The following is a 16,518-nucleotide window of genomic DNA, read 5'->3' on the forward strand; positions in this document are numbered from 1 at the left end:
GAACTTCAAGAAGGACGGCAAGGAGGTTGCCGCGCCTGGTAAGCCAGTTACCGGGAAGAAGTCAAAGAATGGACCTAAGCCTGAGACTGAGTGCTTTTATTGCAAGGGGAAGGGTCACTGGAAGCGGAACTGCCCCAAATACTTAGCAGATAAGAAGGCCGGCAAAACCAAAGGTATATTTGATATACATGTAATTGATGTGTACCTTACCAGTACTCATAGTAACTCCTGGGTATTTGATACCGGTGCCGTTGCTCATATTTGTAACTCACAGCAGGAGCTGCGGAATAAACGGAGACTGGCGAAGGACGAGGTGACGATGCGCGTCGGGAATGGTTCCAGAGTTGATGTGATCGCCGTCGGCACGCTGCCTCTACATTTACCTATGGGATTAGTTTTGAACCTTAATAATTGTTATTTAGTGCCAAGTTTGAGCATGAACATTGTATCTGGATCTCGTTTAATACGAGATGGCTACTCATTTAAGTCTGAGAATAATGGTTGTTCGATTTATATGAGAGATATGTTTTATGGTCATGCTCCGATGGTCAATGGTTTATTCTTAATGAATCTCGAGCGTAATATTACACATGTTCATAGTGTAGATGCCAAAAGATGTAAAGTTGATAACGATAGTCCCACATACTTGTGGCACTGCCGCCTTGGTCACATTGGTGTCAAGCGCATGAAGAAGCTCCATGCCGATGGACTTTTAGAGTCTCTTGATTATGAATCGTTTGACATGTGTGAACCATGCCTCATGGGCAAGATGACCAAGACTCCGTTCTCCGGAACAATGGAGCGAGCAACCAACTTATTGGAAATCATACATACCGATGTGTTCGGTCCAATGAGCGTTGAGGCTCGCGAAGGATATCGTTATGTTCTCACTCTCACTGATGACTTAAGTAGATATGGGTATGTCTACTTAATGAAACACAAGTCTGAGACCTTTGAAAAGTTGAAGGAATTTTAGAATGAGGTGGAGAATCAACGTGACCGAAAGATAAAGTGCCTACGATCAGGTCGTGGAGGAGAATATTTAAGTCACGAATTTGGCACACACTTAAGGAAATGTGGAATCGTTTCACAACTCACGCCGCCTGGAACACCTCAGCGAAACGGTGTGTCCGAACGTCGTAATCGCACTCTATTGGATATGGTGCGGTCTATGATGTCTCTTACTGATTTACCGCTATCATTTTGGGGATACGCTCTAGAGACAGCTACATTCACTTTAAATAGGGCACCGTCTAAATCCGTTGAGACGACACCGTATGAATTATGGTTTGGGAAGAAACCTAAGCTGTCGTTTCTAAAAGTTTGGGGATGCGATGCTTATGTCAAGAAACTTCAACCTGAAAAGCTCGAACCCAAGTCGGAAAAATGCGTATTCATAGGATACCCTAAGGAAACTGTCGGGTATACCTTCTACTTAAGATCCGAAGGCAAGATCTTTGTTGCCAAGAACGGATGCTTTCTGGAAAAAGAGTTTCTCTCGAAAGAAGTAAGTGGGAGGAAAGTAGAACTCGATGAAGTACTACCTCTCGAACGGGAAAGTGGTGCAGCTCAGGAAAATGTTCCTGTGATGCCCACACCAACTGAAGAGGAAAACAATGATGATGATCAAGGTACTTCGGATCAAGTTACTACTGAACTTCGTAGGTCCACAAGGACACGTTCCGCACCAGAGTGGTATGGCAACCCTGTCCTGGAAATCATGTTGTTAGACAACAATGAACCTTCGAACTATGAAGAAGCGATGGCGGGCCCGGATTCCAACAAATGGCTTGAAGCCATGAAATCCGAGATAGAATCCATGTATGAAAACAAAGTATGGACTTTGACAGACTTGCCCGATGATCGGCGAGCGATAGAAAACAAATGGATTTTTAAGAAGAAGACGGACGCGGATGGTAATGTTACCATTTATAAGGCTCGACTTGTCGCTAAGGGTTATCGACAAGTTCAAGGGATTGACTACGACGAGACTTTCTCTCCCGTAGCGAAGCTGAAGTCCGTCCGAATCATGTTAGCAATTGCCGCATACTATGATTATGAGATATGGCAAATGGACGTCAAAACGGCATTCCTTAACGGACATCTTAAGGAAGAACTGTATATGATGCAGCCGGAAGGTTTTGTCGATCCTCGGAACGCTAACAAAGTATGCAAGCTCCAGCGATCCATTTATGGACTGGTGCAAGCATCTCGGAGTTGGAACATTCGCTTTGATGAGATGATCAAAGCGTTTGGGTTTATGCAAACTTATGGAGAAGCCTGTGTTTACAAGAAAGTGAGTGGGAGCTCTGTAGCATTTCTCATATTATACATAGATGACATACTCTTGATGGGAAATAATATAGAATTTCTGGACAGCATTAAGGCCTACTTGAATAAGTGTTTTTCAATGAAGGACCTTGGAGAAGCTGCTTATATATTAGGCATCAAGATCTATAGAGATAGATCGAAACGCCTCATAGGTCTTTCACAAAGCACATACCTTGATAAGATTTTGAAGAGGTTCAAAATGGATCAGTCCAAGAAGGGGTTCTTGCCTATGTTACAAGGTGTGAGACTGAGCTCGGCTCAGTCACCGACCACGGCAAAAGATAAAGAAGAGATGAGTGTCATCCCCTATGCTTCAGCCATAGGATCTATTATGTATGCCATGCTGTGTACCAGACCCGATGTAAACCTTGCCGTAAGTTTGGTAGCAAGATACCAAAGTAATCCCGGCAAGGAACACTGGACAGTGGTCAAGAATATCCTGAAGTACCTGAAAAGGACGAAGGACATGTTTCTCGTTTATGGAGGAGACGAAGAGCTCGTCGTAAAGGGTTATGTCGACGCTAGCTTCGACTCAGATCTGGATGACTCTAAGTCACAAACCGGATACGTGTATATGTTGAATGGTGGAGCAGTAAGCTGGTGCAGCTGCAAGCAGAGCGTCGTGGCGGGATCTACATGTGAAGCGGAGTACATGGCAGCCTCGGAGGCAGCGCATGAAGCGATTTGGGTGAAGGAGTTCATCACCGACCTAGGAGTCATACCCAATGCGTCGGGGCCGATCAAACTCTTCTGTGACAACACTGGAGCTATTGCCCTCGCCAAGGAGCCCAGGTTTCACAAGAAGACTAGGCACATCAAGCGTCGTTTCAACTCCATCCGTGAAAATGTTCAAGATGGAGACATAGAGATTTGCAAAGTGCACACGGATCTGAATGTCGCAGATCCGCTGACTAAACCTCTCTCGCGTGAAAAACATGATCAACACCAGAACTCTATGGGTGTTCGATTCATCACATGGTAACTAGATTGGTGACTCTAGTGCAAGTGGGAGACTGTTGGAAATATGCCCTAGAGGCAATAATAAAAGTATTATTATATTTCAATGTTCATGATAAATGTCTTTTATTCATGCTATAACTGTATTATCCGGAAATCGTAATACACGTGTGAATACTTAGACCACAATATGTCCCTGGTGAGCCTCTAGTTGACTAGCTCGTTGTGATCAACAAATAGTCATGGTTTCCTGACTATGGACATTGGATGTCGTTGATAACGGGATCACATCATTAGGAGAATGATGTGATGGACAAGACCCAATCCTAAGCATAGCATAAAAGATCGTGTAGTTCGTTTTGCTAGAGCTTTGCCAATGTCAAGTATCTCTTCCTTCGACCATGAGATCGTGTAACTCCCGGATACCGTAAGAGTGCCTTGGGTGTATCAAACGTCATAACGTAACTGGGTGACTATAAAGGTGCATTACAGGTATCTCCGAAAGTATCTGTTGGGTTGACACGGATCGAGATTGGGATTTGTCACTCCGTATGACGGAGAGGTATCTCTGGGCCCACTCGGTAATGCATCATCATAATGAGCTCAATGTGACCAAGTTGTTGGACACGGGATCATGCATTACGGTATGAGTAAAGTGACTTGCCGGTAACGAGACTGAACAAGGTATTGGGATACCGACGATCGAGTCTCGGGCAAGTAACGTACCGATTGACAAAGGGAATTGTATACAGGGTTTGATCGAATCCTCGACATCGTGGTTCATCCAATGACAACATCGAGAAGCATGTGGGAGCCAACATGGGTATCCAGATCCTGCTGTTGGTTATTGACCGGAGAACGTCTCGGTCATGTCTACATGTCTCCCGAACCCGTAGGGTCTACACACTTAAGGTTCGATGACGCTAGGGTTATAAAGGAAGTTTGTATGTGGTTACGAATGTTGTTCGGAGTCCCGGATGAGATCCCGGACGTCACGAGGAGTTCCGGAATGGTCCGGAGGTAAAGATTTATATATGGGAAGTCCTATTTTGGCCACCGGAAAATGTTCGGGATTTTTCGGTATTGTACCGGGAAGGTTCTAGAAGGTTCCGGAGTGGGGCCCACCTGCATGGGGGGACCCACATGAACGTGAGTAGTGGGGGAAAGGCCCCACACCCCTGGTCAAGGCGCACCAAGATCCCCCCTTAGAAGGAATAAGATCATATCCCGAAGGGATAAGATCAAGATCCCTAAAAAGGGGGGATAACAATCGGTGGGGAAGGAAATGATGGGATTTCTTTCCTCCCACCTTGGCCAACGCCTCAATGGACTTGGAGGGCAAGAAACCAGCCCCTCCACCCCTATATATAGTGGGGAGGCGCATGGGAGCTCAACACAAGCCAAGGCGCAGCCCCTCCCCTCCCCAACACCTCTCCTCCTCCGTATATGCTTGGCGAAGCCCTGTCGGAGTACTGCTGCACCAACTACACCACGCCGTCGTGCTGCCGTTGGAGCAATCTTCCTCAACCTCTCCTTCCCCCTTGCTGGATCAAGAAGGAGGAGACGTCTCCCGTCCCGTACGTGTGTTGAACGCGGAGGTGCTGTCCGTTCAGCACTTGGACATCGGTGATCCGAATCACGTTCGAGTACGACTCCATCATCACCATCCCCTTGGCTAGCTTCCGCTCGTGATCTACAAGTGGTATGTAGATGCAAACTCTCTCCCTTGACTCGTTGCTTAGATGAACTCATAGATGGATCTTGGTGAAACCGTAGGAAATTTTTTAATTTTCTGCAACGTTCCCCAACACCGCAACCATAAGGTGGTGCGTGGCACGCGCCCTCATGACTTGGTTGACGAGGATAAGCCTCCCAGGTCTAGTCACCAAGCCCCTTTGCCAACCTGGCAGAATGTGAAGGGCCGCATCCACAATCGGCTGCCACTCGGATCTTTTGAGTTGTTTGATGCTTAACTGGAGGCCTAGGTATTTGCATGGAAAGGCGGAGATCTTCAAGGGTAGCACCGACTTGACAAGCTCTTCATCCTCGCTCTCAGCTCGGATCATGATTGCCGCAGATTTGGCGAAGTTTACTTTCAACCCTGATGCCACTCCAAAGATAGTGAGGGTTTCCATAATGAACAGGAGATCAGGCCAAGTTGGTTTTATGAATAGCACTACGTCATCTGCATACAGAGACAATCGCTGCATCGGGCTGCACCCATTGATCGTGCTCATCACTCGAGCCTCATGCGCCTTAATAATAATTGCCATAAGAACATCCATGGCAATAACAAAAAGCAAAGGGGAAATCGAGTCTCCTTGCCTCAATCCTTTAGCGTGCATGAACTTGTCGCCGGCACATCCATTCACCAACACTCTTGAGCTGGCGGTGGTAAGGAGAATAGCGATCCAAGATATCCAATGTTCCGAGAAACCTTTGGCTCTGAGCACTTCAAACAGAAATGGCCAAGCCAGGGAGTCAAAAGCTTTTGTAATGTCTAGCTTTAGCAGAACACCTTTCGCTTTCCTACGGTGCATTGTGCGTGCCATTTGCCTCACTAGCAGAAAGTTATCATGCAAGCATCTCCCCTTGATGAAAGTAGACTAGTTCGCCTATACTAGCTCTCCCATGCGCGGTCTGAGCCTTGCAGTCAGAAGTTTGGAAGCAATCTTGGGCATGCTATGCACTAGGCATATGGGTCTAAAGTCGAAAACAGTGCAAGCTTCTGGTGACTTCGGTAGAAGAGTGATCAAAGCTTGGTTTAGCCTCCCAAAACCCCTTCCGTTTCCAACAAAAAGCTTGTGAATCGCGGCAATGAGGTCCTCCTTGATCACCTCCCAAGCTTTCTGGAAAAACAATCCTATGAACCCGTCCGGCCCAGGTGCCTTGTCCGAGTGCATATCCTTGATAACAGCCCAGATCTCGTCCTCAGTAAACACTCTGTCTTGCTTAGAAAGATCAATGTGATCGACTCCCAATCCCTCCAAGTCCAGAGTGAACTCTCGTGCCACATCCTTGCCCAACAGATCTTTGTAAGCATTGTAAAAGGCTTCCTCCTTGTGTTTCTGATCTGTGATTATACGACCATCCATATGCAAAGAAGGGATGTAATTCTTCATACGCCTCTCATTCGCCACCAAGTGAAACAACTGCGTGTTCGCATCCCCTTCTTGAAGCCATGTTATCCTCGACCTTTGCCTAGCAATGGTCCTTTCTAAGGAAGCCAACCCTAGCACAAGCTGCTTAAGGGTTCTTCTGAGCCATCTCTCCTCCTCCGTAAGCCTCCGATTTTCCTGAGCGCAGTCGAACCGCATGATGACAATGTTAGCGATGGCAATTTGCAGCTTGATATTACCTATCTCCTTTTGGCCCCATGTGGCAAGAGCTCTGGCCGTGTTACGAAGCAAAATGTCAAGCCACATGAAAGGATCGGTGATGTGCGAATCACAGGTCCAAGCCTCTTTGACTACCACAAGAAAACCTTCCATTTTGACCCAAAACTTCTCGAATCGGAACCTCCTCCTAATGTGCATGGACTCTTGGAGCATGAGGTGTAAAGGGAAATGATCCGAGTACTCGGTGGATAAAGCTTGCAGCAGACACTCCGGGTGCTCGAGCTCCCAGTCGACAGAAATGAATGCACGATCTATCTTTGTGAGGGTGGGCGTCTCCCTTTCATTGCTCCAAGTGAATTTGCGCCCGTGCAAGAAGAGCTCCTTGCGAGTGTTATTGTCGACAAAACGTTTAAACTTCCCCATCATTCTCCGATCAAAGTTGGAGTTGTTCTTGTCAGCGGCATAGAGAATAAGGTTGAAGTCACCGATGACTAGCCATGGCCCGGGACTAAGCGACCTCCTCTCCGATAGCTCATTCAGGAAGCTAATCTTTTGATCGTCCTCCTGCGGCCCATAGACGACAGATAACCACCATGGCGTCCCCTCGGTAGGCGAAACATATGCAGTAATGCAATGGGAGTCGTTGACATAGTTTGTCAACCGAACCCTCGTGGTATCCCAAGCCACGAAAATACCTCCTCTAGTCTCCGACGCTGGTAAGTAAGTGAAACCATCATAATTAAGACCCATGCATTGCAAGATTACATACTTGTCCACCACTTCTAGCTTAGTTTCTAAAATACAAACGATCGCCGCATGGACAGATTCCACGAACCCTCTAAGCGCCTTCCTCTTGGCTGGATTGTTAAGACCTCTAACATTCCAGCACACTAACTCCAAGGTGTTTCCTGTCATCAGGCAATGATGACTCCAACACCACGGTGGACCATGCCCCTACCGCGCCAAAAGGGGCTCGGCCAGCCCGGTCTCCCCCACTAAATTTAGCGGTATTGCCTTCCCGAAAATGGCCGCAATAGCCCTCAATTGCGGCTCCTGTAGTGGCGAATCGAAGACCGTACGTAGCTGACCTAGCGCGTCCTCGGAGACCGCCAGATCATCGCAGTTGAAACCCAGGGTTTCCAACAACACCGTTTCCGCAGCCGATGCCTTCGTCTTCCTGGCGCCACCAGAGCAAATAGACCGGGTGGTACGGCACGGCGTGAATGGGTCCTGGCCCAATTTGACGCCTCTCAGACCCTCGAACTCCTTGAGGAGAGGAGGTGCAAGCTTCTTGAGAAGGCCCGCACAAAAAGCCTTATGTTACCCAGCGCCACAATTTCCTTGGCTGAAAGCTGCCCCTCTTGGTGTTGGTTAGCCACCACACACACCATAGCCAATGTATCATTTGCGCAATGCAGCGGCTCATGCATGCATGCACTAGACGTAGTCACATCAGCGCGTCCCGACTCCTGTAGCCTGGCCTCGTTGTCCGGCGAAATCCCTCCTGGAACGGCAAAATTTCGTGTTTTGACCCTTTTGTGAAACAAAATCGAGATCTGACACCAGTCTAAAAACATTTCGGGATTTGACCCTTTTGCCTACCGCCAAGAGGCTCGGCAGTAGGATCGTATAGCCTACCGCTGAGCACTGCGGCGGTAGCAAACTTTTCCACATCAGCACCGATAACTGCCGCCGTTCCCCCTCCGTCACACCCTACCGCCGCCCCACCCGGCGGTAGGTTGTCTGAACCTACCGCCAGAGTCTCCGGCGGTAGGGTGTGGACATATATAAACCGCGGGCCGGCCGCCCACACCCCTTTCTCCCCCACCCAGCCGCCCCCACCACGAAGAATAGAGCAAAACTGCTCAAAGTCGCCCTCTCTCATCCCCTCCACTCCCCTCTACCGCTGCGTTGCTCGATTTTTTGGTCACAGAAGATTGGCGTGGGGGGAGGCATCCTACCGCCGGGCCGGATGGCGGTAGGTCGTGGCCGGCTACCGCCGAATACTATGGCGGTAAGGTTTGGGCATTTATAAAGCCAGCCGCCCGCGCCCACCCCACCACAAACCCTAATCCCCACCCACCCAGCCTTCTTCTTCTTCTTCTCGCCCATTTTCTCATCTCCTCCACTTCCCCACTCCGATCTTCTTCGTTGATTCATGGATTTTGCGTATCGAGATGGCTATGGAAAGAGGAAGGTAAGCTCCTCCAATCCCCCAATTACTTTGAGTCAATAATTCCGCTTTCTTATAGCCATATGAGGAACCCTATCTAGTTGATATGATGAACCCTAGAACCTAGATGAACCCTAGAGCCTAGATGAACCCTAGAACCTAGATGAACCCTAGAACCTAGATGAACCCTAGAGCCTAGATGAATCCTAGAACCTAGATGAACCCTAGAACCTAGATGAACCCTAGGTTTAGTCTTTCTTATAGCCACCACCACCATCATATGTGATGACTTATTGTGTGAATATTGTAGATATTTGTTTTGCTTGCATTAGAACAAATATTCATGTTTAATTAACTTTATCCAATCAATGCTTATATAAGGAACATGGCGCCACCACCACCACTTGATGAGGACTATGAAGATGAAGACCCACTTGAGGAAGCCATCTGTGCTCAAAGAGTGAGGCTGAGCGAACAGGAGGTGTGCAACCTATGGGACAACTTTCTGCCACGTGCTGAATTGATCGGGGCGCCATTCGTGACCCGTCTGACAACTACCATGGTCGATCGACATGAGATGGTATGTTTTTAGTGTAGAATCCAAGTAATTGTTAATAGTTTAGATAATCCATACTTATTAATTGATATGTTTTTCTTATTCAGAAATTGCCAAAGAGCCTATCCGAGAGTTGTGGCATCGAGGCTGATGAAGAAGGCTATCCTGGAATACGCCTTACCGCAACGGGCCCCGTCACTACTTGTGCGTACGGCGTGGACACGGACGGCCGCACAAATTTAAGCACACATGGGTGGAAGAGCTTCCTCGTAGACAAGAATCTTCATGTTGGACAGGCCATCCTTATTACTATCAGGAAGACCACCCATCAAGGCTTGAAGATGATGATAGTCATCGATATCATCTAAACTATATATGTGTGTGGCTGCTGATGATCGTCATGTTTGATTTCTACCTATGGATGAAACCTTTTATGTGGTCGATGACCGTTGAACTCGTTAAACTTCTTATGTTGCATTCGTACTATGTTATGTGATCAAACTATGTTATTTGGTACTTGTTTCTTAGTCCGTAATGGCAAAATTTTGTGGATGTGATCAAACTATGTTATGTCTATAAAATTGTGCTTATGTTATGTTTCTTATGTCTATAAAATTGTGCTTATGTTATGTTTCTTCTGTTATGTCTTATGGCGAAAAAAAAATTGAAGACAAAAACAAAGTAGTTAAGTTTAGTGCCAACCTACCACCAGGGAACTCGGCGGTAGGTTTGTGCGGGCTACCGCCGTGGTCTTTGGCGGTAGGTACATCAGCACCCGTTAACGGATTGACGGCCGTCAGGCACACCTACCGCCGGAACCTGCGGCGGTAGGCTGTGCAACTCTATCGCCTGAGGTTCTGGCGGTAGCAAAAGGGTCAGATTTCAAAATGTTTTCAGACTGGGGTCAGATCTCGATTTTGTTTCACAAAAGGGTCAAAACACAAAATTTTGCCTCCTGGAACCACCTCCCCTTCCTCTGCCATTGGCTGCATTAAAGTCGCCACCGGGGCCCATCCGTCAACAGCTTTGTCGGCCAGTGGCGCCTCCTCGAAATGAGGAGAGAGGTGCTTGTGGTAACATAATATGTTACCATAACATAACGCACCCCAATACAAAATGAGTCTACAACATAATAAATGAAGGCTTGCATGACACTACACTTATGTTACTACCCACTATGATGGTAGTAACATAGACTAGTAACATATGCATGTTACTATTCTAAGTTACTATGCACTATGACTAGCCTCATGGGAGTGCAGCGTTGTCCCTTCCTCGAAATCCGTGGCACGCTGGCCAGTGGCGGACCCCACCTGCAGATTCTGCGAACTCTCCACCACTAGCACAGCACCAGCGCTGGGCAGTTTTGGATCCGCCAATGCCGCAACGTCCTGCACCTTATCTGTTCCCTCGGGATCGGTAGTAGGCCCCAAATCAATCATCAGCTGCATGCCTCCATTATTGGCCATGCGATCCCCGGTCGCTCCTTGGTCAATGGACTTTTCAAACGAGCCATCGCTGCGCTCTGCTCCACAATAGGTAAAGCGGCCTCTGGCGTAGTCCTGGCTCCACAGCTCGGACCCGGATCTTCTGTGGCCAGCCTCGCTACATGTGGGGCGCGAAGCACCGGATCTTCTGTGGCCAGCCTCGTTGCATGTGGCACGCGAATAACAGCTTCCTCAACCTCCCTCCGTGCTGCAGGTGGCACATGCACGGCCATATCCTCGACCTGCCGCCTCGCTCCCATCGTCACAGCCACGGTGGTGATCATCGGTGCCCGCGCCGACTCCTCCGTGCTACGGGCCATAGGCGGGATCCTCCATTCTGACGGCCCGATGCGACCCGTCAGCGCATGCAGATAGGAACCACCGTGCACTCCGCTTGCCGGCGCCCCACCGCGGTGATCACAAAGTCCCCTTGTCGACAGCAATACTCGCCACACACCCCGACCGGAGAAGTCCTCGGAAACGTCCGGCATCCCGTTTTGGCTGCTCCCATCCGAACTAGGCGGCCGCAACCAACACTGCGGTCCCTCATGATCTCGCATCCGCCCAATGTGAATGAGCGTCTTGTACTCCAGAAGGGCTCGCGACATGGGCCGCCGCGCCGCCGGACCTCCAAACACCTCCGGCTCAGGCACCCAGGTACGTTTGGCCACCAGAACCTCGTCCGGGTCGACGCACCATGCCCGAAGCTTGAAGAGGGACAAGTCCTCTCTATTCTCTGTCTCCAGCGCCAAGCTTTCCACCAGGCACGACAAGCCAAATCCGCCGCCGTCTCGGTCGTCCACGCATGAGATGGGATCCCCTCAATCATAATGTCCACTTGAGTGCGCATTACTCTAGTGACAACAAGAGCTTGCTTGAGCCACGTTTGAAGAACAGCTTGAAGAACCCGTGCTCGACGGTGCCCGCCGTCAAAGCTCTTGCGCAACTCCGGCGCCGCAAAAACAACCAAGAAATCCTCCGGGTGGTACTTGTGGATGGAGAACTGATGGCGGGGTATGTGCAGCTCCTCCGACAAAGCTTCGGCCGCCTCCTGGCATGACACCGCTGGCCGTGTGCCTCCAACATAGGCCACCACCGCCAGCCCCAGGTGTTGCTCGAGATCCTCCATCTCCTGCGTTCGGCGGAGCACACAGATACTCCCGGTAGCGGCAGCGGCAGCCGATGCCTGCCCAGACCCCGCAGGTGCGGTGTCGGCCAGGACTGACGAGGGCCTCTCCAAGGGAGTGGCCTGCCTAGTCGCCGGTGACAGCCTGTTCGCAGGTCCAGCCTGCATCGACGGCTACGACGCCCGCGCTACCTTGGCCACCGCTTCACGCCGGAGATCCTCCTCTGACCTGGGGCTCCTAGGTCGCTTGCAGTCCGTGGAGATGTGCCCCTCCAGGCCACACCGGATGCAGAGCGGTGGGAACTATCAATCCTCCCGTCGATGCCCCTCGCAAAAGCAGTTGAAACAGAGCCTGAATAGGTCTGCCGGGATCTCCCTCCGCTCCGGCGAAGAGGCCGGGGAACGCGACGAACGCGGCCGAGCCCCACCCGCCGTCGTCTGCTTCCTAAAAGCCTTTCTTTTGCGCCACAGAGCCTTGCGCGACGGCCCAGGTTTGCGCCATGGCGCGACGGTGCCCGCGGCTGGCCCAGGAGAGGCCCCAGCCGGCGCGCCTCCAGCCCCGGTCGACTCTCCCAATCCGATGATGGTGGCGTCGCTCCGCCGGACACCGAGCAGAGACGACAACGACAATGCCACAGATCACATCGCCGAGGATCCCGGTCATGAGGGAGCTGCTGAAGGTGGGTCGTCGGTTGTCGTGCAGTCACTACAGGATATTGAAGAAGACCCGTCCACGCCTTCGCACGATAGTTCGGTATGTGTGTGGCATTTCAAATGAAGATTTTACTATCTCTGTCTTGGTTTATTGGTCCCATTCATACTTTGTGATTTTGACCTTAGATTTAGGACGCCGCTAACTGCCACACGTGTGGGGGTTAAGGGATCTGCCCACATGTTGTATGTGGTGCCTAAGAGGACCAGCCCACATGTTTGTGTGTGGGCAAAACAGCTAGCGCCCACACGCCTTTTTTCCTTCCGGTCCCTCTTATACGCGTGCGTGTGGGCGAAATAGATAACGCCCACACGCCCGGTACGTCAGGCCTCGTACCTCGTGGTCCCGCACGTCCCACGTGACACTTTACTGCGCGCACGCAGTTGCCATGGGCCGGACCCTCGTCTATGTTCGTTTAAGTGCAGTTGCCATGTCGCTGAACTACGGTTGCCATGTCGGACAACTATAATTGCCATGTCTGCTCAACTGCAGTTGCCATCTTAGGTCAAAGTTCCAGATTGCCATTTTTTGGACAACTACAGCTGTTGCCATGTGTGGTCTGGTCTACTGCAGTTGCCATGATTTCAAAACTTTAGGAGTTGCCACCTACTAACACTATGCAGTTGCCATGTAGCGCTACAAAAAATGGCATGGCAAAAAAACATGTTCGGGTAAAAGAGAGTTGCCATGTGCTCGCAAGCACGTTAGGGCAGTTGCCATGTAAAAAGAAAGAGTTGCCATCTGCTTACGTGCATGCTAGGGCAGTTTGCCATGTACCATGCAAAACATATGGCAACTGCCATGTTCGGATAAAAAAAAAGAGTTGCCATCTGCTTGCAATCACACTAGGGCAGTTGCCATGTACACTGCAAAACGCATGGCAACTGACAGCTTGGGTCTGGGAGAGGAGGCGGGCGTGTGGGCGAGATGGCAAACGCCCACACACCAGCCCTTGTGCGTGACTGAAAACTGGTGTGTGGGCGAACTGCTAAACGCCCACACACCGGCCCCTCCGTTTGGTAAAACGGATGTGTGGGCGACCTCTCTCACACACCACACACACGCCTTGTCCTACGTGGCACAGAAAATCGATCAGATTGTGCCAAGATTCGTGCATATAGTACTGGACGGTGATGGATGCGTGTTGTCGAGATGGTCAACGCCCACACGTGTGGGCGTTAACATTTCCGTAGATTTAACTACTCCCTCCGTTCCCAAATACTTGTCTTTCTAGGCATTTCAAATGGACTCAACATACGAATGTATGTAGACATATTTTAAAATGTAGATTCACTCATTTTGTGCCGTATGTAGTCACTTGTTGAAATCTCTAGAAAGACAAGTATTTAGAAACGGAGGAAGTACTAAATTGTTAATGCATGTCACCGAAAATAGCATCATTAAAACTATGTATAAATACAGATCCAATGAATATTCTCTGTGACATGCATTCATATTTTGTTAGCCCAATTTATTGTTAAAATTTAAACAAAATACAAAAGAACCAATAAACGAGGACGAAGGCTTACATTTTCAGTTTTTCATGCGCTATTGTGTGATCGTGTCGGCGTGGTTTCTTGTATGGTGGTTTTGTCAGGAGGAGGCTGGCGACATGGAAGATGCTATGTACGAGAAGCTCAAAGACGCGATTATGGAGGCCGGGAGCCTCAGGCACGAGGCGTACGAAGAGACTCGACGGCGGCAGAAGGCCGACCGGGACCTGGCCGACGCGTCCATGATGGTAAGTTTCTGAATACAGCAGATGAGATCGCTTTGCTTCGATCAACGAGTCAGATTGTCGACCATCATCTGATTTTGATTGGGTGCAGGCGAGGGACGCAGAGAGCTCCTACCATGGCGAGGCGAGGCGGCGTAAGGAGATGGAGGAGAGTCTGGCGAGGGAGCGCGCGGCCATGGAGCAGGAAAGGCGGGAACTCGACGCCATTCTCGCGAAGATACGGGAGGTTGATGAGCGCAGCGCCGAGCTCGAGCTCCAGGTCACCGACTCAGGGCACGTGATGAGCGAACTCGATGTCAGGATGTCGGAGTCGTGCTCTGTCCTCGACGCGCTCAGGCTGGAGCGACGAGGAGAAGGGCCTGCAGCTGACGAAGAATCCATGCCTGTGGTGGATGGCAGTAATCAAATCGTGAGTTTCTTGCGGCTTGCTTTGTCGGAGCTGGAGGAGGCGACCGATCGTTTCAACGAGTCTGCCATGGTAGGAGGCGCCGGTGCCGACAGCCGCGGCCGCGTGTACAGAGGGAGCCTCCGCGGCATGACCGTCGCCGTCAAGATGATCTGCCCCGACGTCGCCGTCGACGAGGCGCGGTTCGGTCGTGCAGTGGACGCCATCGCCAGGGCGAGGCACCCAAACATCGTCGCGCTCGTCGGCGCGTGCCCGGAGGCGCGCGCCGTGGTGCACGAGCTCGTGCCGGGCGGGAGCTTGGAGGACCGTCTTGGAGAGGAGGCGCCGCCACTGCCGTGGCACGCACGGTGCGGCGTCGCGTACCGAACCTGTTCCGCTCTGGCCTACCTCCACTCGACGGCAACAGTGCATGGCGACGTCCGTCCAGCGAATATCCTCCTGCAGGACGAGCGGTGCTCCTCGAGCAAGCTCGCCGGCCTCGGCATGCCTTGTCTCGTGGCGCCGCCACAGCTCCCCAGCGGCGTCGCGCTGGCGTACGTGGAACCTCGGTACCTGGTGACGGGGGAGCTGACCCCGCAGTGCGACGTGCATGCGCTGGGCGTGGTCCTCCTCCGCCTGGTCACGGGCATGCCGGCGTTCGCGGCGAAGAAGGCGGCGCAGAAGGCCGCCGACGGGAGCACACCCTGGCACGAGGTGGTGGACGCGAGTGCCGGAGGGTGGCCGATGGAGCGCGCCACGGAGGTCGCGCTCCTCGGGCTGAAATGCTGCGACGCGGTCGAAACCAGAGGACCACGTCGCCGGGCCGAGCTTCTGGATGAGGCGCTGAGCGTGCTGGAGGCCGCGACGGATGCCACGCCGGGGAGGACGTGGTCGTCGCTCTCGGCGTCGACGGCGTCCGACAGCGGCGGCGCTCCGTCCTACTTCCTCTGCCCGATACTCAAGGTATGCACATGTGCATTCGATCATATTACAGGCGCTCGGCTTTCCGAAATGATGCGAAGTGATGAATAACTGATGTGCCTTCGCAGGAGGTGATGATGGATCCGCAGATCGCCGGCGACGGGTTTACCTACGAGGCGGAGGCGCTGAAGGAGTGGCTCGGGAGCGGACACGACACGTCGCCGATGACCAACCTCAAGCTTCCCACCGATGAGCTCATGCCCAACCACACACTCCGCGCCGCCATACAAGAGTGGCGACACACGAGGCCTAGCACCTTCCATCGGTACCAATAACAGATGAGAAATTCAGATTGTTCCAACCATCGCATTTAGCAGGAAAAACGTTCGTGTGTTTGAAAAGCTTTTTTAAAAAAAAAAAGAGGATAGACCCCTCGCCTCTGCATCTGGACGGTGTTTGAAAAGCTAGAAATGATCACATGGTTTTGCTTTCAAACGTGTTCTTTGTGTCCTTGTAGAGAGCAATGTACAAAGAAAGGCAATTAACTAATAGAGGATTGCACCATCGATTTTGCGTATATGAGCAATTCTAGCATATTCGACAAAATTTGGATTGCGAAAACTGACAAAAGGACATTGCCAAAAACTATGCAATCTGACGCATAATCCAGATAACGGGTGCTTACCACTTGGAATAAGCGGGTACCTACCTAAAAACGATCAACAACTCCAAAAAAAAAAGACAACTAGTGCTTTAAATTTCAGCCCACTTGTGGGACTCACACGTTTGTGAGA

The 16,518-nt window shown here is 50.8% G+C and overlaps 1 protein-coding gene across 1 annotated transcript; it reads left to right on the top strand.

Annotated features, from left to right (window-relative positions):
* Window positions 1-14,282: 14,282 nt before the first annotated feature.
* On the top strand, window positions 14,283-16,059 carry LOC123114786 (U-box domain-containing protein 33-like). The gene is made up of 3 exons (XM_044536197.1): window positions 14,283-14,421; window positions 14,510-15,766; window positions 15,853-16,059. The coding sequence occupies exons 1-3, from the start codon at window positions 14,293-14,295 to the stop codon at window positions 16,057-16,059; spliced, it is 1,593 nt and encodes a 530-aa protein (XP_044392132.1). The 5' UTR covers window positions 14,283-14,292.
* The last annotated feature ends 459 nt before the right edge of the window (window positions 16,060-16,518 follow it).

This window comes from Triticum aestivum, chromosome 5B (assembly GCF_018294505.1).
Source record: "Triticum aestivum cultivar Chinese Spring chromosome 5B, IWGSC CS RefSeq v2.1, whole genome shotgun sequence".
Taxonomy (NCBI): Eukaryota; Viridiplantae; Streptophyta; class Magnoliopsida; order Poales; family Poaceae; genus Triticum; species Triticum aestivum.

What these genes read in the sequence shown, in the direction of transcription:
- LOC123114786 (XM_044536197.1), top strand. Translation starts at nt 14,293, where the DNA reads ATGGAAGATGCTATGTACGAGAAGCTCAAAGACGCGATTATGGAGGCC. An exon ending in TGGCCGACGCGTCCATGATG is followed by an intron (nt 14,422 to 14,509) that starts GTAAGTTTCTGA and finishes GATTGGGTGCAG; the next exon opens with GCGAGGGACGCAGAGAGCTC. An exon ending in TCCTCTGCCCGATACTCAAG is followed by an intron (nt 15,767 to 15,852) that starts GTATGCACATGT and finishes GTGCCTTCGCAG; the next exon opens with GAGGTGATGATGGATCCGCA.